Source organism: Sturnira hondurensis, unplaced genomic scaffold (assembly GCF_014824575.4).
Source record: "Sturnira hondurensis isolate 20B ecotype Veracruz unplaced genomic scaffold, ASM1482457v3 Scaffold0005329, whole genome shotgun sequence".
Taxonomy (NCBI): Eukaryota; Metazoa; Chordata; class Mammalia; order Chiroptera; family Phyllostomidae; genus Sturnira; species Sturnira hondurensis.
In genome coordinates, this window is record NW_028077960.1 from 1,768,940 (window position 1) to 1,793,346 (window position 24,407).

Genomic DNA, 24,407 nt, shown 5'->3' on the forward strand with positions numbered 1-24,407 from the left:
TGAGAAGTTTTGTCTAGGGTTTAAACTTTTTTCTTTTTTCTTTATTTATTTTTAAAGATCTTATTTTTTAGAGAGAAGGGAAGGGAGGGAGAAAGAAATGGAGAGAAACATCGATTGGTTAAGAGATGGAGAGAAATTTAATCAGTTGCCTCTTGACACTCCAGACTGGGGACCTGGCCTACAACCCAGGCACATACCCTGACTGGGAATTGAATGAGTGACCTTATGGTTTCACAGACCAGTACTCAATCCATATCAGCCAGGGCTCTCTTTCTCTTCAAAAATTTTATATATTTATTTGTTTGTTTGTTTGTTTTTAATACGTAATTTATTTTTTTAGAGAAGGGGGAAGGAGAAGGAGTGGGGGAGAAATATCAATGTGTGGTTGCCTCTCGTGTGTCCCCCATTAGGGACCTGGCCTGCAACCCAGGCATGTGCCCTGACCGGGAATCATCCCAGTGACTTTTTGCTTCACAGGCCCACACTCAATCCACTAAGCTACACCAGCCAGGGCTATTATTTATTTATTTTTAAAGCTAGGGGAAGGGAGGGAGAAAGAGTGGGAGAGACATATCAATCCGTTGCCTCTTGCTATGGGGGAACCAGGCCCTGCTGACCAGGAATCAAATTAGCAACCTTTGACTTTGCGGGACAGTGCTCAACCAAGTGAGCCAGTGCCAGTCAGGGTAAGGGCTTAAAATCTTTTAAGCGTATTATATATACTACCAGTGATGTGTTTTTAAATTTTTTTAAAGTTTGAATTCATGTGGAGCACATGAATCCATTCAGCTTATGGATTATGAACATTTTTTAAAATTAAATTTATTTGGATGACATTGATTAATAAAATTAGGTTTCAAGTGTACATTTCCAGGCATTGTGTGCCCACTACTCAAAGTCAAATTTCTGCCACTATATATTCAACTCCCCTTACCTTTTACTAGATTGTGAACATTTTTTTAATGTTAAAATATTTGCATCTATATCAGAGCTGTTTAAAATGTCCACAGACAGCTGAGGTATATAGTTTCTTACTAACCTATAAGTAGAAATTTAGTGTTTAGAAACTTTTATGGCAACTAGACATTGTAATTTTATTTTTTATGTATTGATTTCTCTTTTTTTTAATTGAGAAAGAGAAAAAGAGAGAAAGAGCAACATCTGTTTGTTGTTCCACTTATTTAAGCATTCATTGGTTGCTTCTTATGTGTGCCCTGATTAGAGATTGAACCTGCAACTTTAGTGTTTCGGGAAGATGCTCTAACCAACTGAGCTAACTGGCCAGGGCCAACATTATAATTTTATATTTGTAAAATTCAATAATGAAAATTATAGGCTTATGTGGGGTTTTTTAAGATTTTATTTATTTATTAGATTTTATTTATTTATTATTAAAGAGAGGGGAAGAAAGGGAGAGAAACATCTTTGTGAGCAAGAAACATCAATTGGTTGCCTCTTATAAGGTGCCCCCGCTGCAACCAAACCACAGCCCTGGGCATGTGCGCCTGACTGGGAATTAAACCAGAGATCTTTTGCTTCATGGAACAACACCCAGCTAACTAAGTCACACTAGTTAGGGTGGGCATATATATTTTTTATTTCACTTTTCTGGTAATTCATTTTCATTGTATTTTATAAAAAGTAGTGGCCCATGATAGATTGAAATTTAAGAAAAAAGAAAAACTGGTGCTTTACCATAGATAGCTTGAGAAGTACTGAGCTATATAATATATGACAGAATGCAGAGAATCTTGTTATGAATGGACTATAATTTATTTCACTAATTTCATCTTGTGGGAAATTTGGGTTTCTAATCATCTTTGTATATACATGTTCTTTAGACATATTTGGAGAAGAATGCACAGCCTTGAACTCTTATGTATCTATTTTGTCCACCCCAGGTTTCAGCTGTGCCACAGGGCTCCAGTGGCAGTCATGGACCCACCATAGCAGCGGTTCATAGCAGCCATCACCACCCAACAGCTGTGCAGCCCCATGGAGGCCAGGTGGTCCAGAGTCATGCTCATCCAGCCCCTCCCGTTGCACCAGTGCAGGGACAGCAGCAATTTCAGAGGCTCAAGGTGGTGTTCAGCTCTTTTCCTTCCATCAAAGAAGTTACTCTCGTAGAAGGCAATATTGGCTTCAGTCTATTATTAGTGATGTTACAACTTTTAACACACTAGACTGGGGGTTGGGTTTTTGTTGTTGTTTTGAAATCTACTAAGATCCCCCACTTTAATATCCAGAAAATACATGCAAGAATCTTTTCTGGAATTTATGAATGCATGGCACTCAGATCAGGATTGAGCATCCTTTTGCATATGATATCAACTAAGTTCGTTTTTAGGATGCGTCCTTTTGAACTCTTAGTTCTTAATTCTTACCATGGTATAAGGTTGTATTGTACCATACACATGGTTGACTACAGTCCTATACAGTAAATGGGCCCAGTACTCTCCTATGGTTTAGTCTTTTTATTTCTGTTTATGAATAGCTGAATTGGCTGGCATCTTCGAGTTCATGTTTAGTAAAACACATGCTCCTTTTGCAGGAAGTTTGGGGAAATACTTTAATTTTGAATGAAGTGTTAGTGTTTTCATCTGTTCTGCTGAGCATGTGCCGTAGGTTTTCAGTCCTCTGAAATCTGAGGCATCTGTGGAGAAGTGAAATTCGTGTCCCCATCTAACCTTCTCTCTCAGCTTGAGTGTAATTTTTTTAAAGGTGTAATTGTTGTAGTGAGTGTTCCAGATTTTAGTTTTTCTCTCTTTACATTTATATAAAGCTTAAATTCAAGTGCAGGAAATAAAAATTAAAGAACTATAAAGAGGTAAGATATCAGATCTTTATTTGGTCCTATCAGCCTAATTGTATCAAGTATGCAGGTAGGAATGAACAGTATACCCTTGAAGAACATCGTGTATAGCAAATATGTCAGCCTTCTGTTTCCTTGATACTTGGTCTAGTTCTCCTTGACCCTGCCCTCCTTTCTATGGTTTCCCAGGAACTTGTTTAATATTGGCCCAAGGAAAGTAAACGGTACATAAATATAAAACATACTAAAGCTGAGCTGTAGCAAAGAATTTTATAAACTTTAGTTTTCTGTATTAGCTTAAGTAATGAGTAGACTGTATTTAAGCATGGTCTTTAAAGAGTATAACTTACTTGGGCCTGAAACTTCACTTGGGGCTCTATATTTGAGCCCCCCAAAAATGAATGAAAATATGAATTAGCTAAATTGTTTTCCTTATAACATTTTAGTCTCTGCTTGTAGAGTGATGTCTGTGTACCAAAATGTATTAATTGCTATAGAGTTAGCACTTCACCAGTCCCTGAAAATACTTTTTTTAAGTTGGTTTGATGTGATTTAATTCCATATTAATACTGTACTCGGCAGTTAATGTCTAATGTTGCAAAAAATATTTATCTATTTATCTATCTAACTCTTTATTTATTTATTAGAGAGGGAAGAAGGGAGAGAGAAAGAGAGGGAGAGAAACATCAGTGTGTGGTTGCCTCTCACGTGGCCCCCACTGAGGACCTGGCCCACAACCCAGGCATGTGCCCTGACTGGGAATCGAACCGGCAACCCTTTGATTCACAGCCCATGCTCATTCCACTGACCTATATCAGCCAAGGCCAAGACCTTATAAATTTGCTGTTAAGCTAATGAAAATATATTTATTTCTATAGCTTTTGTCATCAGCTCTATCAAAGCATAGCACCAATTTTACTCATCCTCCTCACTAGAGTGTAAGTAGACTATGCTTTATCTGTTTTACAGGAACTGTAAAGGAAGCAAGAAAGGGCTTTGGAGTTAGGGTTACAGAGTGAGTCATGGGGTCCAGTTAGGACTTGACCCACGACTTGTGCTCTGTTCTTTTAGTTACAAGCTCTTGAATGTGATTCCTGACTACAGAAACTTGCAGCATTTTCTTTCTGATGTGAAGAGATAAAATGCTTTCTTGTGCCTTCATGTAATTTAATTCAGCATTCCCACATTGTCTGCCATTTTTAGATCAGTCTTAAAAGGCTTTATGAGCATTCGAATTCACTTCTGTAAGCCATTTATATTCTGTAATTAGGAAGTGTCCAATGAGAACGTACATGTAGGTTATTTTCCAGCATCAGCACTGTCTAAACTTTTTTTGTCTTTGGCATATTGACAAGGAAGATATAAATAATTTAAGGCTTTCTTTCTGTGGTTTAGTTATTTATTGAATGACACCAGCATAGATATTTGGCAGCACAGATATTTAGCAAGTTCTTTTAACAGTTTGTGTTTCCTCTCCTCCCCAATAAGATCATGAACTTAAGGAGGTTAGGGACCTTAATTAAGTTCCTGTGGAAGTGAGGCAGGAATGTGCATCAGCAGAGTCTAAGGTTCTCCCTAGCACCTCCTTAAATGTGTAGCTTCTAAATGACTAGTTCTAAGTGATTTTTTTCTAAGTTGTGGTTCATAGAACTGCATACCTGCTCTTGAACTATACTTCAGGTAATGAGAGGATTTCCTTACTACCCGTATTTTTCTGTCTGTAAGATGCAATATTCCCTGCCACCAAAAATTTGGGAGGAATAATGGCTGTTAATGCTGCTATTGAGTTCTGTTTACATTTACATTGGTGAAATTTTATGTTATTAAATATTTTACCACATTTTTTTTTGCTTCAAAATTTTTTTCCTATTTTCCTCTAAAACCTAAGGTGTGTTTTATGGTCCAAAAATGCACTGTTTTTACATTTGCATATCTCATGTGGGTGTCAAGCTAGTTTTTTTAAGCATAATTGTTATTTTATCACTGCTTTTCAAATAGGGGTTCACATATGACCTGTACCTTTTCTTCTAAACGTATACACATCACATGTAATTTATTTTCCTTTAGGTTTCTGTACTTTCTCTCTCTCTCTGTAGTAATTATACCATAGTGAGCTTGTTTTTTGTTTTGTTTTTTATTTGGGGGGGGTTTTGGTGTTTGTTTATTTTTAAGTCCTCATTTGTCACAAATTATAAATGCTGTTTTCAAATATCTTCCAGAGTCTTTGTATTTTCTACAAATTTAATGAGTTTTATGTTCCATCAACTTGTCATTAATGACCAGTTTCAATATGGATAGTTCTGAATATGAATTAAACAGTGTATTGAATTTCAACAGGAATCGTCATATTATTTGTAAAGAAAAACCAACCATCAAATGAGTGGGTCAAGTATATGATCTGTGCTTTAGTAATGCTGAAATAAATAATCATGATTAACTGTGGCTATTATAGAAGTTTAGGCAACTCTTGAAATGTCATTTAATAGTTTATTTGAACATAAATATTTAATTTCACAATATTTATCACAAGAGTAGAGTTTATCAAATCACATACTTATTTTTGAAACTTGTAAACTTGAAATTTTGTATACTGTATTTTACCATGTATAATGTGCACTTTTATACCCAAATCTGGGGGGGTAAGGATGCGCAATTATACATGGGTATAATAATAATGGGTATAATAATCTTGTGTATAATGCATACAGAACATGGGTTTGCATTTATACACAACAAAATAGGTAATTTAAAATAATCCCAGAATATATAGGAAACACCTTGTAGGTAATTTCCTTGGATATCTCCTCAGTAACTAAAAATTTAGTTGTTCTAAATCCAACTCACAGCTTTCTAGTCTTTCAAACAGTTCCTCTTTGTGAATGCTCGAATACTTTATAATTTAGTGAAGGCTCCTTCTCCCTTATCTCCCATATTAGTCAGTCCCCAGTCCCTGTCACTTCTGGGCCCTAAAAAGCTTTTGAATATATCCAGTTCTCCTTGTTCTTTTGGTCAGTACTATAAATCAAGCCACAATTGTTCACATGTGAAGCAGCCAGGCAGCCTTAGAGCATAACTGGTTTTCCTGCCCCTTTTCAATCTCTCTTGCCCTTTCACCAGTTTGTCTCGGCACTGTAGCCAAAATGAATACACTAAAATGCAGATGATAAAAATCTCAATTGCTTTCTTTTTTTTAAGATTTTATTTATTTATTTATTTATTTTTGGAGAGACGGGGTAGGGGAGAAAGAGAGGGAAAGAAACATTGATGTGCGAGCCATACATCAATTGGCTGCCTCTTGCATGTTCCATCTGGGAACTTGGCCTGTAACACAGGCATGTACCGTGATTGGGAATCGAACCAGTGACCTTTCTCTTCACAGGCCAGCACTTAGTCCACTGAGCCACAACAGCCAGGGCTCAGTTGCTTTCCAACAAGTTTTAAAGGCTTTTCAGGATCATGTTCTGCTTCCTCTGCTCTCTCATCTCTTGCCACTTTTCCTGCCACCATTCCTCCTCTTCGCCACAAATCCTCCAGCCAAAGTAAATTGTTTGCATTTTTCCAAGTGTACCGGTATGGTGTCCTGTCTGGGATTTTGCACAGGCTGTTTACTCTCTTTTTTCAAGGTTTTATTTTTAGAGAGAGGAAGGGAAGGAGGGGGGGGGGTAGAAACATCATTGTGTGGTTGCCTCTTGCACATCCCCTAGTGGGGACCTGGTCTGCAACCCATGCATGTGCCCTGACTGGGAATCAAACGGGTCACCCTTTGGTTTACAGGCCAGCACTCAGTCCTCGGAGCCATACCAGCCAGGGCTGCTCTGACTTTCTTCTTGGGTCTTCACTTTAGTAACTTGTACTCATCCTTATACTCAGTTTATCAATTACTTCCTGGGGAAGCCTTCATGTCCTTCTCATGTGCTTTTTGAGTATTCAGTGATTAACCACTTATCCCACTGTGTTAGGATTCCCAGCTAGATGTGAGTGAACTTCTGTAGAGAGGGATTATGGCTTGTCATTGACCCTTTAGTGCCTTATGCTGGGCCTGGTATAGCATGTTGTGGCTTTACTAGATATTTGTGAAATGAATAAATGAAAAAGTAAGTCAATAAGATATCAATGTGTATTCTTCACAAGTCATTCCCTCCAGAATTATGCAAGGCAAGGCTACAGGTTTTGAGTTGATTTTTATTTGAAGCTTGAGTTTTATTATTGGTATCCATACTCATTTTTAATACTTCATGTGTATTTACTATATATTTCTATTTCATTTACTACATTAATTCTATTTAGGCATAAGTCATTTGTTTTTTAATAATTTTTGTCTTACTTTCTTTTTATTACCTGCCTCAGGTGGAAGATGCACTATCCTATCTTGACCAGGTGAAGCTGCAGTTTGGTAGTCAGCCTCAGGTCTACAATGATTTCCTTGACATCATGAAGGAATTTAAATCACAAAGGTAAAAGATGTATGTGGCTATACTCAAGCTTTGTGCTTGGAATGTTGATGGGGCAGGGGGTGGAGAGCTTATTCTACTCTCCTGAAAAATAATGGATGTCTCCTTTTAGGGGTTTAATTTTCAGGGGTATGTTTTACTTGTACGTAGAAATTTGTTGATGAAAATTATAGGCCCTAGATCTTTGTTTTCTCCCTACTGGTACATTTTACTTAACTAAAGTTTTCTTAGGACTTCACCTCAATCGATGGAGGTAGACTGAAATGATCAGGCTACTTGCTCTTTGACTTAAGATACACTAATATTCCAGCCTGGTTCACTATTATAAGAAAATAGCTAACTAATCTGAACAATATAGATACATGATTTGTACTGGTGTATCACAGGTTGGATCTTGCATGGAGATTGCAGCTTTAGGTTTATCTGAGTATCAGGACTGTTATCATGAATATATATTCTGTTCAAAGTTGTGACCATATTCTCTTCAAATATGAAGTAAATGTCTTTGAAATTTCAGGTTTCTTTGTATGTTCTTAATTTTGTAATAAGCTAATTGATTTTTATCTGTTTTCCTTTTAGAGAATGTAATGTGAAAATTTTTTCTTACTGGAGTGTTTTTCCATCTTTAATTTTTGTTTTTGTTTTTTTAATCAGCATTGACACTCCAGGAGTGATAAGTCGTGTATCCCAGCTATTCAAAGGCCACCCAGACCTGATTATGGGCTTTAATACCTTCTTGCCCCCTGGCTATAAGATTGAGGTGCAAACCAATGATATGGTGAATGTGACAACTCCTGGCCAGGTTCATCAGATTCCCACCCATGGCATCCAGCCCCAGCCTCAACCACCACCCCAGCATCCTTCCCAGCCTTCAGCCCAGTCAGCTCCAGCTCCTGCCCAGCCAGCTCCTCAGCCACCACCTGCCAAAGTCAACAAGGTGAGCACTTAGAAAATTTTACATCACATGAAATGCATCTCTAGAAAGCACCCTCCTTTGACATTTCCCCTTTAGGTAAGACTAGATATGTATGTTACAGTGATTTCATCAGAGAAGGGTCAGTAGTCACATCCCTATAAAATGGTTCACATGTATATACCACATGTTTAGATGTCTGTTTAAATCAAGACATCAACAGCCTATAAGGACTCTTCCTGTTCCCAACTTCTGCTTACTGAACCCAAGGGCATCTTAGTAGGCAGCAGTTTTGCTTGTGTAGTGGTACTTTGACAGCACAGGCAGATATGATCATCTTATTATCATACTATGCTCCTGCCTACATGATCATCATCTCACAGAAGTTACTCAGTTTACCAGATTAGGTCATATCAAGCTAAGCAGACGATCCTGTTGATGACAGTGGTGATAATGATCACGGATGTTCTTGGTCTAGAACTGCACTGTCTAATAACAGTAGCCACTAGCCACATGTAGCTATATTTAAATTTAAATTGATTTAAATAAATACTGTGTCTCCTAATTCTTACTGGGAATGAACCACTTTTTCAGTTGCACTCACTACATTTCAAGTGCTCATTAGCCTCATGTGGCTGATTGGTATCATCCAGGACGGTGTAGATAAGACCATTCCATCATTTCAGACAGTTCTGTTGGACTAAGCTGGCACAGGAGACTTTGATGCGGAGGTGCTATGACACTGGAGTGTCTTTTTTTGACACTAAAGACACAGCATATGTAGAATGAAGGTTTTTTTTTCATTGTATTTGCACCTGTTGAGCTAGTGTGCTTAAAATTGCATATAAAAAGTTCTTCTCTATTTCTCCTCTTAAGGCTGTATTTAGAAATTTTGAGACTGAAATATTTGATTTATAATTGTGCGCCCTCTGCACTTCTCACCCCTGCCCAATGTGATTTGAATTCGACTGAAATGGCCTGGCCAACGTGAATAAATAGGTTAATCAAATACCTTGTTTCTCTTTCATTTGAACTTTTTTTCCTGTGTCAAACCATCTGTGTTCCTGAGGAGAATAAAGACTTTTTTCTTTTTAGCCTTCCCAACTACAAGCACATACTCCCGCCAGCCAGCAGACCCCCCCACTCCCACCATATGCATCCCCTCGCTCTCCACCCGTCCAACCTCATACACCAGTGACAATCTCGTTGGGAACGGCCCCATCCTTGCAGAACAATCAGCCTGTGGAGTTTAATCATGCCATCAACTATGTTAATAAGATCAAGAACAGGTTCCAGGGCCAACCAGACATCTACAAAGCATTCCTGGAGATCTTGCACACATATCAGGTGAGAGAATTGCCCTTCCAACTTGTCTTAACCAGGTCACCCTCTGAAGACATCTAGTCCAAAAGAAATTAAATAAATATTATTGTGTCCCCTAGTTCTTACTGAAAATAAACCACTTAGAAATGGTGATAATGTATTTATAAAGCATTGATTGCCTGGCTTTAATTGTCTTTTAGCAAATAAAGATTTTAAAGATACTGCCCTGTGAAATAGTTACTTATGTGTGAAGTTTAGAGGATGACTTGTGTCATAAAGTTAATCTACAAAAGGAGGAGAAGTTTCTCTAATGTTCCGTGTATCAATTAATAGCAGTCCCCTGCGTGTTCACGTATTAACTGCCCTGGTTTTAGAAGGAGCTGCCAGCCACCATCTTCCACTTCTTCCTCAAAGCTTGTAGTCTAAACAGTTTCTAAGAGTATAGACTTTGTTCTTAAAGTCTACAGCTACATGTAGCCCAAGTAGATAACACAGAGTTCCTATCATACATTTCAAAATATGTACAAAAGTGATTTATTCAAAACAATGCTCTTTCAATATGATCTCTTCCCATTTGCAATTTATCAGAAGGAGCAGCGAAATGCCAAGGAAGCTGGAGGGAACTACACTCCAGCACTGACTGAGCAGGAGGTTTATGCTCAGGTGGCGCGTCTTTTTAAAAATCAGGAAGATCTGTTGTCAGAGTTTGGACAGTTTTTACCAGACGCCAACAGCTCTGTGGTAAGTTTTATTTAGAAGAACTATGCTATTTAGAATTATCTTATATGAGTTAGGAAGCTGGAATCAGAAAATCACTTTTTTCTAAATGATACTTGCTTGCTCTGATGAGAACATTAATCTCTTTCATATGTCTTAATTAGCTTTTAAGTAAAACAACTGCGGAAAAGGTTGATTCTGTGAGAAATGACCATGGAGGAACTGTGAAGAAGCCCCAACTGAACAACAAGCCACAGAGGCCCAGCCAGAATGGCTGCCAGATCCGGAGGCATTCCGGAACGGGAACCACCCCTCCGGTGAAGGTACGGAGGAGTAGCTGCTGCTCATTTTGGGCTTTCAGGAGCAAGTGTAGTGGACAGGTACTCTAGGGTTGGTTCTGTGTTCTTAGCCTACACATGTAGACATTGGATCCTGGATTTTCAGAGTGAGGGTACATGTCACAGAAACTGAGTGCAAAGCTTCTTATCTGGCTTTGCAAAAGAAGGTTAGAATACCACTAATGACACAGGTCACTGTGCTTTTTTGAGTTTTTATTGGTTTTCTCTATATTTTCTCTTTCTCTGTTGATAGGTGTCATCTATTTTTTGTTTTCTGCCAAGAGTTTCTGAGACATTAATTTCTTTCTTCTGATTTGATGCCTTAAACCTGCCTTGTGCAAAGAAAGATACTAAGCTTGATAATTGTTTCAGATACAAGTCAGTGATCTCTGAGGTTCTTCTGTGAGTAAAGTGCCTGTGCTTTATGAGATCTGTTCCATCTAGAGACCTCTCCTGCCCCCGGTCCTTTTTTGGTTTGCCTGATCTTGTGTGTTTCCTGTTAATCTACCAAGTTGTAGGACCTTTGGTTATAGCAGAAGGAGGTCTTAAACTACTCTTAGTGACTTGTCACAGCAATGCTGATCTGCCTGCAGAAAGCTGGTCCTGCTCCCTCCCTCTTTATCGTGGAGAGGGGTAGGTATAGGGACTGCATGTTCCTTCAGTAGATTTTAAAGCAGTCTATAACATGGAAGAGAGGCGTGTTTGCAGAGCTTGTTAAAGAATAAAAGCTGGTAGAATTTCTAATAGTAAGAGATGACCGGTGATTAAGCAGATAACTACAAAGACTGACGTGTTAGGTGTTGTTGATACTTTTTTTCCCCAATTTTTTTATTTAATTATTTTTCAACTACAGTTTTCTGTCTATTACTCCCATCCCATCCCACCCCCGTGATACTTTTGAAGGATTATTTTTTTAGTGTTTGTAATGGTTTCTCTTTCGAAAGCAAGTTGAACATAGTAATAGTTTCTACTTCTTCAATAAAAAGCATTATGTATAAGATAGCAAACATCAGGTCAGCAGATTTGCTCCACTCATCAGTTGGTCTTCTCCCACACATGATTAACCACAGGTGGAAACACTACATTGGGAATTGGAATTCCCTACCTACTTTCTGCTCAGGCAGCGTGAGCAGTGGCTATGGCTCCTCAGCAAGTAGACTCTGGGGTGGCAAAGGTAAATGTGCTACTTCTCCCAGAGTTTGTGTTTCTTCACAGATAGTTGAGGTGTTGCTTTTTGAAAGTCAGTTCTTGCCTGACAGTTATGTTATGACCTGTTTGTTCCCTTTGAAAGAACAGTCTTAAATTGGCCTGAGTGGATATTGCTGAAAGATAGTTATTCCTTCTGTTAGGAAGATATGCTATGTTCTTTCCATGAATTTTTAAATTCATGGAAAGTTAAAGGTTGATTTCTGTCCACTCTAGGTAATTCAGTCCAGCTCTTTTTACAAACAGTCTCTTCTGCGTCCATAGCTAGGAACGCAAGGCAGTGGCATTATGTTCCAAATAAAGTTCCTTCTGGCCCATGGAAAAGTAAAGATACTAATTCTGTGACAGTTTGTAGAGAGGATATTTGGGTAGTAGAATAATCTGAACTTCTGCGGTAAAAAACTGACGGGCAAGCTGAAAGAGAGGAGACAGGTGGAAATCTTGTAGGCTATACAATGAGTCAGCGGCTTGAATTTTCTCACTTGTTGCAAATTATTAATCAGCGGTGGTTAACAGGGAAACCATTTGGACACATGAAAATAATACTTGGAGGAATTTACCCTTTGAATCTTAACATGTTTGTGTTTTCCCTTTTTTGCAGAAGAAACCCAAACTGCTCAGTCTAAAGGATTCTTCTATGGTAGATGCCAGCAAGCATGGTGTAGGAACTGAATCATTATTTTTTGATAAGGTGAGTAAATGAATGAATTAGATTTAATATCACCCATTATGCCAAAAGAAAATCACTCCATCCCCCAAGATTTTTTTTCTTTAGAGGCATCAAGCTGAGTAGGACTTTCTACTATTTAACATGGTTTCCGAGAGAAATGGTAGCATTGTCTGCTTTGGTTTTGTGAAATAGTTTGCAGCAAAATACAGCATTTTCCATGGTGGAAAATAGCTTTAACAAAATGCATAATATTAAAAACTCTCAAAATGTGTTTGGAGTTTCCCGTTGCCGGTGTCAGTCTGTGCGGCGGAAAGTGGCAGTATCGGTGCACTAATTGTTGAAGACTCAAAACGACTTGTAATCTTCTGATTGCTTGTGACACTTACTTGCAGTATCATACACAGGATTCCTTGGGATTCTGATTTAGTTGTATGTTTTCAGCGCTCTCCAGGTGATTCTGATGAGCAGCCTGAGATGGTGATCACTAGTATAAACAGTGTTTTAGGGTGTGTTAGTTTGACCTTTCGCCTCTGTCTGACTTCCTCATTGGAGGCAGCTTGATGATTAGCAGGCCACTTTCATCAAAGTTGCTGGCAGCTGCCAGGCTTCTCACTGGCAGAAGCCAGCTTGGGTTGATCTGCTGGTGGTTTACCCAGTCTTGCCATTTGGGGTTTTTGCGAAAGTACAAATGATTTAGTGTTTCCATGATTGGTGTTTCTTGATCTCTTTTTAGCCTGCTGTGCTGTTCTGCAAGATAGTTGAGCCCTTGGCTCTGACTTAAATCGTTTCTGAAGGCTGCTTAATGCTTTTAAAGGCAAATGTAGAAGTCGAAGTCACAATCAGCCTGGAAAATGGCAAGGGAAGGGTGGGATTGGGAAGCTAAATAAGTTTAGTTTGTAAAGAACTATGGTATTTTGTTGTTGTTTTTTAGTATTTCTTTTTTAGGAATACATACTGAATTAGGTATAGATGAAATAATCAAGAATTCACTTTAAAATTCATTGGTGGGGAAGTGGGCATAGATGAAACCAAATTTACTATATGTTGATCATTGAGGCTGGGTGAGAATGTGGGGTTCGTTCGACTATTCTGTGTATGTGTAAAGGCTAATAAAAGTTAGAGTAAATATGGTGTATTGTACAACAGTGAAGTGCTCTTTTATCTTTGGCTTTGAAAGTACATATTCCATATAGTATCTACTCATTGGGAGTTATGAAAAGTAAATGGCAGCCTGGAGAAGGGGTTCTTGATAAAGCACGTGGTCTGTGATCGTCTACTAAAGGACTACACTGCTAAGTATTTACTACTGAACTTGAAACTTCAGCTTGTTCATCTAGCCAAATTAGTTTTACTTTGTCTGTGCCATTGAACATTTTTAGGTTTTGGGATATTAAAATGATCAATATTATAAATGGAAGGAGGAAAAGAATCAGGTCAGAGGACACAAGTATCTTATTTAAGAAGGTCATTATATGAGATGACGAGAGTTTGCTGTAAACATCTGTTAGGAGAGGAAAGAAAAGCTTCAGTAACTGATTTGGATTAGGAGAATTGATCATGTGAGGAGGTGAATGTCTTATTTCAGGATCTCATTTAAAAATTTTTTGTTATGGAAGATTTTAAACATAGATGAAATTAAAGAGAACAGTTAAACTGACTCCTCACATACCCGTCATCATCGAGCTGCAAGTCAGGACCCTTCTTTCTTTCCTGTGTGCTCTCCTCATCCATCACAGACAGATCACACATACTGAATTACTTCATTCATAGATATTTTTACTAAGTTTCCTTTTTTTAAAAAAAATTTTTTATCCTCACCTGAGGACATTTTTTCATTGCTTTTTTAGAGAGAGGAAGGGAGAGAGAGAAGCATTGATGCAAGAAACAAGCATCGATTGGTTGCCTTCCATTTGCGCCTGGTCCGGGGATCAAACCGGTAACTTAGGCATGTCAATGACACAACCTTTTCAGCCACGGGATGACTCTGAGCCACACTGGCCAGGGCTGTTTTCTTTTAAAATAAAGCCTTTTTTCAAACATAATCATGATCTCATCTGAAAAAAACTAACATTAATTTGTTAGTATTATCAGATAACTTCAGATTTCCCTAATCATTTAAAAGTGATCCAGGATCACTCTGACTGGTGTGGTTCATTTGGTTGGGCGTCATCCCACAAAGCAAAAGATCGCTGGTTTAATCCTCAGTATGGATGTTTCTCTCCCTCTCTTTTCTCCCTCCCTTCCCCTCTCTCTAAAAATAAATAAATAAAATCTTTTTAAAAACTAAATCTTTAAAACAAAAATAGTAAAGCGATCCAGGATCTCTTCATTCCCTGATTAACCATTTTTCTTCTGGTTCCCTCCACAAGGTCCGAAAGGCTCTGCGTAGTGCAGAGGCCTATGAGAATTTCCTGCGCTGTCTTGTTATCTTCAACCAGGAGGTTATCTCTCGGGCTGAGCTTGTGCAGTTAGTCTCTCCTTTCCTGGGGTAAGTAGAGTTGAGGGTGCTTTGTCCTGATATATGATATGGAAATGAAATAAAACTTAGTTTATGAGAGTTTATGATAAGAAAAATTAGTTTGATTGTGGTAGGTTAGTTGGTTCAAAAAGTCTGTCAATGACAGAATCTTCTGGGAAGTCTTTTATTTCAACTGTAAAGATGAAAAAATAGGGCATCCCCTGATCAGTGTCGGATGTTTATAGAGATCAGTCTGTTCGGGTTCTAGAATCTCGACTATATTTGACAACCTAAGAAAGATCTGAATTACCGAAGCAGTGTTCTTGATTAGAAGAATGGCTGGTTAGAAGATTTGTCTGATTTCAGTGCACTCTTCATCACCACCCTAACTGACCTTAGAACCCTGCAAGAAAAGGGGAAACCAAATGCTTAGAAGCGATACGGAATTTGTCCCTGATAGCAGAATTCTGACCCAACACCAAATAGTGGTAGCCACACCTCAGGATAAGTACATCATGCTTCTACTTGCTCACCAGTTTTTGGTTTGATTTTTCAGGAAATTCCCTGAGTTGTTTAATTGGTTTAAAAACTTCCTGGGCTATAAGGAGTCTGTACATTTGGAAACGTTTCCGAAGGAACGCGCCACAGAAGGCATTGCCATGGAGATAGACTATGCCTCCTGTAAACGATTGGGTTCCAGCTACCGAGCCCTCCCAAAGAGTTACCAGCAGCCCAAGTGCACAGGACGGACTCCTCTCTGTAAAGAGGTAAGGCCTTCCCCGGAAAGGAGCAACACCAAATCTGTTAACTTTCTCTAGAAGGGAATGGTCTCAGGGGTCAAGAATTTATATCATTGAGGAAACCAAGACCCTTTTCTGTCTTTTTTTCAAAAGAAAATGTTTTATACTTATTTCAGAACCCTTTCCTTAATCTGGTATCGTTTGTAAACTTGCTAAAGGTGAAGCTTGTAATGTTAAATGTTCTTCCTTTCCCTAGAGTTTTGTCTTTTTTATTGAGAATGCTTAATCACCAGAAAGCTTTGTTACACTTTTGTTTCAATTACACTTTTGTTTCAATTTCTCTTTTACCTGAAGGTTTTAAACGATACCTGGGTTTCCTTTCCTTCCTGGTCTGAGGACTCCACCTTTGTTAGTTCCAAGAAAACTCAGTATGAAGAACATATCTATCGTTGTGAAGACGAACGCTTTGAGGTACAAACACCTTCATCATTTGAAGTTTGGGGACATGGAAGATGCTAAATAAGATACCTTAAATACCTGTCTGTGAGGGTCGGCTTTTAAGACTGAACAGTCGGACATGCATGTTCTTTTGTGGTAAATGCTTATTGAACTTACCATGCTTTAAGAGTTTTTCAAATATGCTAATAATAGTTTTATGGCAAATGTGACTTATCTGGCCACATTAACCTTAACTGAAATTATCCATTGATAGCCGAATAATAATTTGAATTTTAATTCCATTTTAAAGGTTATTATGTATTGCATGGCAAATAAACTTGGTACTGTAGTAAGGCCTACTGGGCTTTCTTGAAGCTGCTGGAAGTTATTTTATAGTATATTGTTATTCTTAAGTGAAATCAACTCTCCTGTGAGAACCGGTATTCTTTCATATTTCTGGTGTTGATGTGTGGTACCTTTTGAAAGAAAGTTAAAGTAGGAACTTTACTTTAAAGTGGTTGGGAAGTAGCTTGAGTGAATTAAATGAGCTGGCACAGCCCTCACACCAGGAGTGGGAGTGCTGAATGGGTTCTGAGTCCCCCGTGTTCACTGATGTTTTCAACTAGAAAAGGGCATGTTGAATGCATCTGAAGAGGTAAAATTACGTGTATCTTATTTAATGTATTTATTATATAAAACTGGCCCTGCTTATCCTTATGGATGGGTGGTGATACCTTGCTCTTTGTTAATAACCCATATTGATTTAGCCCTCTGCCAGTTACTCCACACGCATACCAGCTGTCTTGGGTGTGTTGTAAATGAGAACCATGTTACTTGGCCACTGGCAGATGATTGGCCATCTCTGCCCCAGGGTTAATGAAGAAGAGCTTCAGCCATTTGCAGAAAAGTAAATCAGCTGTGGCTGGTGTAGCTCAGTGGATTGAGCGCAGGCCTGCGAACCACACGATCGCGGTTCGATTCCCAGTCAGGGCACATGCCTGGGTTGCAGGCCAGTTCCCAGCAGGGGACACACCAGAGGCAACCATACATTGATATTTCTCTCTCTCTCTCTCTCCTTCCCTTCCCCTCTAAAGATAAATAAATAAAATTTTTAAAAAAAGAAAAGTAAATCATGATAGATGTTAACTACCATGGAAAATTTTTATCAGGCTAAAGAAAGCATTACGTATGTAATGAGATTACATATGTCTCACTTACATATGTTTAGTGAGATTCAATGAGTTAGAAAGCAGAAATTGACGTCTTTTTTGATGGGATGTTACTGTTCTCAACTGGTACGCATGCAAACAGGAGGACAACATGTTCCTTTTCCCATTTGCGATTATAGCAGTAAAAGTGACGGAAGTGTTGTCTGTGTGCGTGTGTTTAGACTTGGGTGAGATGGACTAGTTTGAAGGAGCATACCTTTCTGGAAAATTCTGTCCATACAGTGGTTTGTTTCCAAGGAACATTCTTTTATATATCAGGATAGGTGAGTTATCCTAGAATATAGACAATCCCCAAATCTTGGTGGCTTGAAGAAACAGATTTATTCCTTGATCTTGCTTCACATGCATTGATATCTAACAGGGGATTCTGCTCCTCAGAATTACTTGGAAGCCCAAGCTGCCAGTCACTGGCAGGAAAAAGACAGCTCTGGAAGTAATAAACATTACTCTGACCCACCTGTTCACAATTCATTTGCCAGAACTAGTTACAAGCATGGTCCTATCTAATCACAAGGAGCCAGGATGTTCAGTCCATCTTTTGTCCAAAATTAGGGTTGGGGGAACCAAAAATACTTGACAAAATACCACAGTCCAAAAACTAGAAAACTTAGGGAAACGTCTACAGACATTTGTTCATAGGCCCTTGACACTACTTATACTTATTTACTTTGTTTTCTGTTTCTCATGTGGAGATTTCTTATGTTAAGGCTACAAAAAAAAGTTAAAGGCTGCCAGTCATATCCTTAATCAAGTCGAACTATCCCCTTGCCAGAAAATAAATGCCAGGAGTTCAGTAAGAATTTAAATGGGTCTCCACATATCAACATTGAAGTTGCTAAGGAATGATATGTGAAAAAGGCCGGTAAATATTTAAATATCTCAAGTTACCCTGAAATTTTTTTCTTTTAAGACTGAGAGTTATCTTGAATTGTCTCTTGGGTTTTTTGTTTGTTTGTTTGTCTGTTTGTTTGGGGGGTTTTGTTGTTGTTGTTTGTAACATCTTAGCAGTTCAGGGAATAGTGTTTGTAAGGTTGCTTCCTGTTGGGCCCTTCTAATCTGGGGTTAGGAGTCCTACACCAAGCACACTGGCCATGGTAGAAGTAATGACTGCCACTTACTGGTCATTTGTTGATTTTTGCTATGTGCTAGGCATTGTACAACCCTTCGTGTGAATTGTATCATTTGATCAAGAAAACCACCTTATGAGAGTAGGTGCTATTCCTAATTTACTGGTAAGAAAAGAGTCTTCTGTGGCTATTGCGGCAGATCCAGGACTCCCTTCCAGGGAGTTTTATACCTCACTATAATACTCCTGACTTACTGTTCTATTCTGGTTTGGGTCCTGAGCACACTTTGTCTCCCCCCCAGCTTGATGTAGTTTTAGAGACCAATCTGGCAACAATCCGGGTTTTGGAAGCAATACAGAAGAAGCTCTCCCGCCTGTCTGCTGAGGAACAAGCCAAGTTTCGCTTGGACAACACCCTTGGGGGCACGTCAGAAGTCATCCATCGGAAAGCACTCCAGAGGATATATGCTGACAAAGCAGCCGACATCATTGATGGTCTGAGGAAGAACCCCTCCATTGCTGTCCCCATTGTCCTTAAAAGGTACCTGAGCAAATGTGCCCTTTGTGCTCCTCTGTGCTTCAGGATGTCCCATTAAATAAAACTTGTTTTTGGCTATGGTATCTCCATTTCTCCCCAATCTGGTTGTCAGAAATCAGGTACAGCGTAAGATAGTGAGGCTTTGATTTATATATCTATTTATTTTAAATAAATTATATGTATATATTAAATAAGTCATATATATAATATAAAATGCTTCACAGATTTGCATGTTATTCTCACTCGGGGGTCCTCCAACTCTTTTCTGTGTCACTCCAGTTTTAGTGTATGTGCTGCTGAAGCGAGCATGCTGGTGGAGCTTCTTGATGGGGCTCTGTGTAACCAACAGTAGAGAGGACAGAGCTTGAAAGGCCATAGTGGAGTGCTCTGTGTTTGAGGTCATGCTTTGAGTATAGAAAAGAACAAAGAAGAGAACCATCATCCATCTTCCCTGGTGTTCAGTACTAACCATTGTAACATCTTTGATTTTTAAGGAGAGTCACCCTTTGTCTTTGTAAAATTGATATGCATTATTTAAAAAGACTTAGGTGGTGATTTTTACAAGAATTTCTTACTCTTTCTCCTAATAAGCTTACTGTGTGAGTTGCAGAGGAGCTTTTGTGCCCATTTGTGATCAGGCATCAAGGAGAGGCTGGAGTCAGGGCTGAGCCCCAGGTTCCTCCAAGTCACTCTGGACCCCAGTGCGAATCCCAGCTAAGAGCTTGGTGCTTGCTCATTAATCTTTCACCTGGTGAAAAGGAATTTTTGTCTGCTGCACAGATGCCCCCATTTTAGTGTTCCCCTCAGGTCTTCCCCTCACATGCTACCACAGGTTATTTCTCTTTTTGCCAGTAGCATTTAACTTTTGGCTTTGAGATATTCAGTTCCTGTGTTAGTTTTTATTTTACTCTCCTCGTCTGGAGGGTCAGTTGTGCTCATCAGAACTTCCCAAACTGTGTCCAGAACATTGCTGTGCAGGCTCTCTGCTCTTGGACTTTTGACTTTACTTTAGCATAGTAAACATTCTTAGAGATTCCGTAACAAACAAACTGGTTTAACTTTGTTTTGGCTGGCCAAGGATGAGAACTTCTTTTAAGGCTATTCCATGGACTGCTGTTTGAGAAAAAACTATTGTAGGTAGGATTTCTGACTTTTGGGACAAATTACTTCTCTCAAATCTTGAATGAGTAATTTTCTCATGTAACAGAATTAAAGACTTTGCTTATATATTAAGCCGCCAAAAATTTGACAGGCATATTATATATCTTTTTGGCTTTTTAAATAAATGTGACATACTTCTCACTCCTGTATTTCACTGGTGAGGAAAGTACATCATGTACTTGGCTGTGTACTAGCCTTTCTATGGCTAGTACAGCAAAGCCAGGATTCCATTCCAGAGAGTTTGATTCCCCACCTTGTTGTCTCCACCCCACCTCCACACCCTACTAGGTTGAAGATGAAAGAGGAAGAATGGCGAGAAGCTCAGAGGGGCTTTAACAAAGTTTGGAGAGAGCAAAATGAGAAATACTACTTGAAGTCTCTGGACCACCAGGGCATCAACTTTAAACAGAACGACACCAAGGTTCTGAGGTCTAAGAGCTTACTCAACGAGATTGAGAGTATCTATGATGAGGTGAGCTGGAGGTCTCTACCCCTGAGAGAGGGGTAGAGAGAGGTCTTTGTATTTCATATAGCTTTGATTCCTGGAAATGAGCATTGTTATATGAAAGCTAGACCCTCTTAAGACTTGTTGATTCTTGCTTTGTAATTGTCATAGGCTTCTGTTCCTGATTCTACCATTTTAACTCTAAACCTCACCTTTTACCCTGTTTGGTGTGGCTCAGTAGGTTGGGTGTCATCCCACAAACCAAAGGGTTGCTGGTTTGGGGGGTTTTCTTAAAAAGATATTTATTTTTAGACAAAGGGGAAGGGGGGCAGAAAGAGAGGGAGAGAAACATCAGTGTGTGGTTGCCTTTTGAAAGCCCCCCACTGGGGACCTGGCCTGCCACCTAGGCAAGTGCCCTGGCTGGGAATCAAACCTGCCACCCTTTGGTTCGCAGGCTGACACTCAGTCCACTGAGCCACACCAGCCAGGGGTAAGGGTTGCTGGCTTGATTCCTCGTCCGGGCACGTGACTGGATCACAGGCCAGGTCCCCACTTGCAGGTGTTGAGAGGCAGCTGATGGAGATTTCTATCCCTCTTTTTCTCCCTCCCTTCCCTTCTAAATTAAATAAATAAAAATTTTAAAAGTAAAGTAAATCTCACCTTTATACCTAAGCTGTCTTACTGGTTTCCCAGTTCACCCTCCTGCTTTTAGTTGACAACATCACCTCTCTCCCCATTCATTTCTCTCAAGCAGTACATTGTATTCATTAGTTTGTCTCAGCTTCCCACCACTTAAACCTCTCTCACTGATCCCCAGACTCTTTCTAATCCTTGTTTATTCAGCATACTTATAAGGATTATATGTAGTACAGGAAATAGGATAGAGATGAATAAGAAAGTAGTCCTGCTTCTTTGACCTCATAGTCTTATGTGATGGATAGAAATATAAATGCAACGTGGGTGAGAATTCCTAGAAGCAGTGTGATCTTGAATTTTACAAAACTTTTTATTGTGAAAATGTCAAAATACACACAAAAAAGGGGAGCATAGTAAAAATGAGCTCTTGCATAAACTTAATCATCCCTATTTTGCCAATGTTCATTCCCACTCCCAGAAGTACTTTAAAGTGATTCCTAGACCTCATGTTGTATCCTTCATAAATACTAATTCAGAATTTTAGAAGATGGTCCAAATTCTATCCTGTTGTTTCCTGTAAGTCTTCAAAATGTAGAAGGTACCAATATTTTCTTCTCAAACCACATATTCCACATTACTTTATTGTTTCTGGAAGTTTTGGATTGGGAAATACTAGCCACTATGGTTAATAATTGAATGTACTGATGGTGTTGTAGGTCTGTTGGTTGTTGCCGTGGATATGACACTTACTACTTTGTGTTTCTCTCCTGGTAGAGGCAAGAGCAGGCTACGGAAGAAAATGCTGGTGTTCCTGCCGGGCCACACCTCTCACTGGCCTATGAAGACAAGCAGATTCTGGAGGATGCTGCTGCCCTGATCATCCACCATGTGAAGAGGCAGGCAGGCATTCAGAAGGAGGACAAGTACAAAATCAAGCAGATCATGTATCACTTCATTCCAGATCTGCTCTTTGCTCAGAGGGGTGATCTCTCAGATGTAGAAGAAGAGGAAGAAGAAGAGATGGATGTAGATGAAGCCACGGGGGCGGCTAAGAAGCACAATGGTGTTGGGGGCAGTCCCCCTAAGTCCAAGCTACTGTTTAGTAACACAACAGCGCAGAAGCTAAGAGGGATGGATGAAGTGTACAACCTCTTCTATGTTAATAACAACTGGTACATCTTTATGCGACTGCACCAGATTCTCTGCTTGAGGCTTCTGCGGATTTGCTCCCAAGCAGAAAGGCAGATTGAAGAAGAAAATCGAGAAAGGGAGTGGGAGCGGGAAGTGCTAGGCATAAAACGAGACAAAAGCGACAGCCCTGCCATCCAGCTCCGTCTCAAAGAACCTAGTGAGTGCCAGAACTGCTGGTTTGCAGAGGATGTGTTCACAGAGGATGCGGGCTGGTGAATTTGGGGTGGGACTTAGTTAGACTTGGGACTGTTTCTTTTTATACGTGGAGCACAGGCAGGCCGGGGGGGGGGCGTGGTTCAAGTGTTCATTCTGAAGCTTGCTGGTTGTGTGACCTTACTTAAACCCTCTGTACATGTTTCTCTGAAAAATGGAGGTGCTACTTGTGACTTTGTGGGGTTGTTGAGAGATTTGGAGAAAATATGCAGGCCACCCTGTGTAGTGCTTGGATCATGGACACTCAATGGCTAGTACTATGGACACCAGGGAAGAGGGTATCAGTTGTCATCAGTTTCCCAAATACCAGGTCTCTGGATTAATGCAAAGTGTTTTAAAAGACAGAGGTCGGAAATGACATCATTTGTTCCACTCTATGACATAACTGCATTTCCTAATTGTTCATACCTAAAACAGATGTGGGTTTTCTGATGTTCTTGGGCAACACTTCTCTTTAACCAGAGGTGGGGTTCATGGCTCATTCTAATAACTAGAGAGGTGATTGGAAAGGAGATTAAAGCTCAAGAGATGGTGTGAGACAGCAGAATAGGCAGAAAAGGAATGAAGATAGAATTCAGGAAAAGAAAAATAAGGGTTAAGGAAGCAGTCGTGTGCTTTAAGTAATTCTGTGCCACCTACTTCTAGATAACCATTCCGTTCATAAATTAAATACCTGACCTGTGAGCCAAAAGACTTTCATGAAGTCTTCTTTCTGTGCTCTTGAGGAAATAGCCAATCTGTGGAGCAGATTACCTTTCTTTAAAAAAAAAAAGACCTGTTACTGATGTAAGAAGCCTATGTCTGGCCCCAGCCTTCAATCTGTTGAAGAGCTAATGACCCTGGGAATTAATTCTAAAAATCTTTATCTGTATGTATTCTAGTGTGAGAGAGATAAGTTTTGGATCTCAATGCGATGATTCCATCTACTTGAGTAGAAATAAGAGAAAATGGCCCAATACTGGCTTTACCACAGACTTACTTTGGTTTGAGGCTTACATAGATTGGTCCTGAGTCACAGTGTCATGTCAGTCTTACAAATCATAGTTCATTGCACTTAAACCTTTTTCTGACAGAACGGTATTTTTTAAAAGATTTTATGTATTATTTTCAGAGGGAGAAACATCAATGTGCGAGAGAAACATTGATTGGTTGCCCCTTGCACCACCTAGCCCTTAAATCAGGCATGTGCCCTGAGTAGCAATCAAACCAGCAACCTTTCAGTTCACAGGCCAGTGCCAGTCCACTGAGCCACACCAGCCAGGGCAGAACAGGGTTTGTTTGTTTGGTTTGTTGGTTTTTTTATGGTACCAGGACAGCTCATGCCTGTGCTGTGGCTCTGAACAAGGTGATACTCTGATGAAATTCAAGCCAGTTGCTGCTTCTAAATAGTAATTTGTCCTGTTTTGTCTGTCTTAAATGAGCTTCACACCACGCATAAACAGAAATAGAGTCAGCTTTTGCTCTTACAGCCTTTTTGCCCCTGTGCAGACTTTATAAACTGGTAACAAGTGTCAGTAACAAAAAAGTTTCATCATTTTAGTGTGCTTTTTACTGAAATGCAACACATATACTGAAAAGTACACAAATCTGAATTTGTATGGCTCTGAATTTTTACAAAGTGAATATACCTATGTAACCAGTACCTGGATCAAGAAAAACACAACCAGTAGCCCCCTCATGCCACTGTCAGATCTTCCTTCATGTTTTTGAGTCTTATATAAATAAATGGTCCTATTTTAGTAAACTGTAGGCAGAGTCCTTTCACCATTCTGTGCACTCAGCTAGTTGCCAGCGTCTCCGTAACAACTCATAAGGTTCCAGCTGGTGGCAGAAGTGATTCATGTGCAACTACAGATCACTTT

General features: G+C 39.4%; 1 protein-coding gene across 2 annotated transcripts in view; it reads left to right on the forward strand.

Moving 5' to 3' along the window:
- SIN3A (SIN3 transcription regulator family member A) overlaps positions 1–24,407 on the forward strand; it is a 68,361-nt gene that overhangs the window by 24,411 nt on the left and 19,543 nt on the right. For both annotated transcript variants that reach the window (XM_037046990.1, XM_037046988.1), the window contains exons 3-15: positions 1,902–2,081; positions 7,160–7,266; positions 7,918–8,200; positions 9,272–9,523; positions 10,088–10,240; positions 10,381–10,539; positions 12,362–12,451; positions 14,800–14,918; positions 15,445–15,655; positions 15,983–16,099; positions 18,664–18,902; positions 20,349–20,532; positions 21,916–22,489. In XM_037046990.1, the coding sequence (XP_036902885.1) occupies positions 1,902–2,081; positions 7,160–7,266; positions 7,918–8,200; positions 9,272–9,523; positions 10,088–10,240; positions 10,381–10,539; positions 12,362–12,451; positions 14,800–14,918; positions 15,445–15,655; positions 15,983–16,099; positions 18,664–18,902; positions 20,349–20,532; positions 21,916–22,489 (2,668 nt within the window). The remainder of the gene's footprint in view (positions 1–1,901; positions 2,082–7,159; positions 7,267–7,917; positions 8,201–9,271; positions 9,524–10,087; positions 10,241–10,380; positions 10,540–12,361; positions 12,452–14,799; positions 14,919–15,444; positions 15,656–15,982; positions 16,100–18,663; positions 18,903–20,348; positions 20,533–21,915; positions 22,490–24,407) is intronic.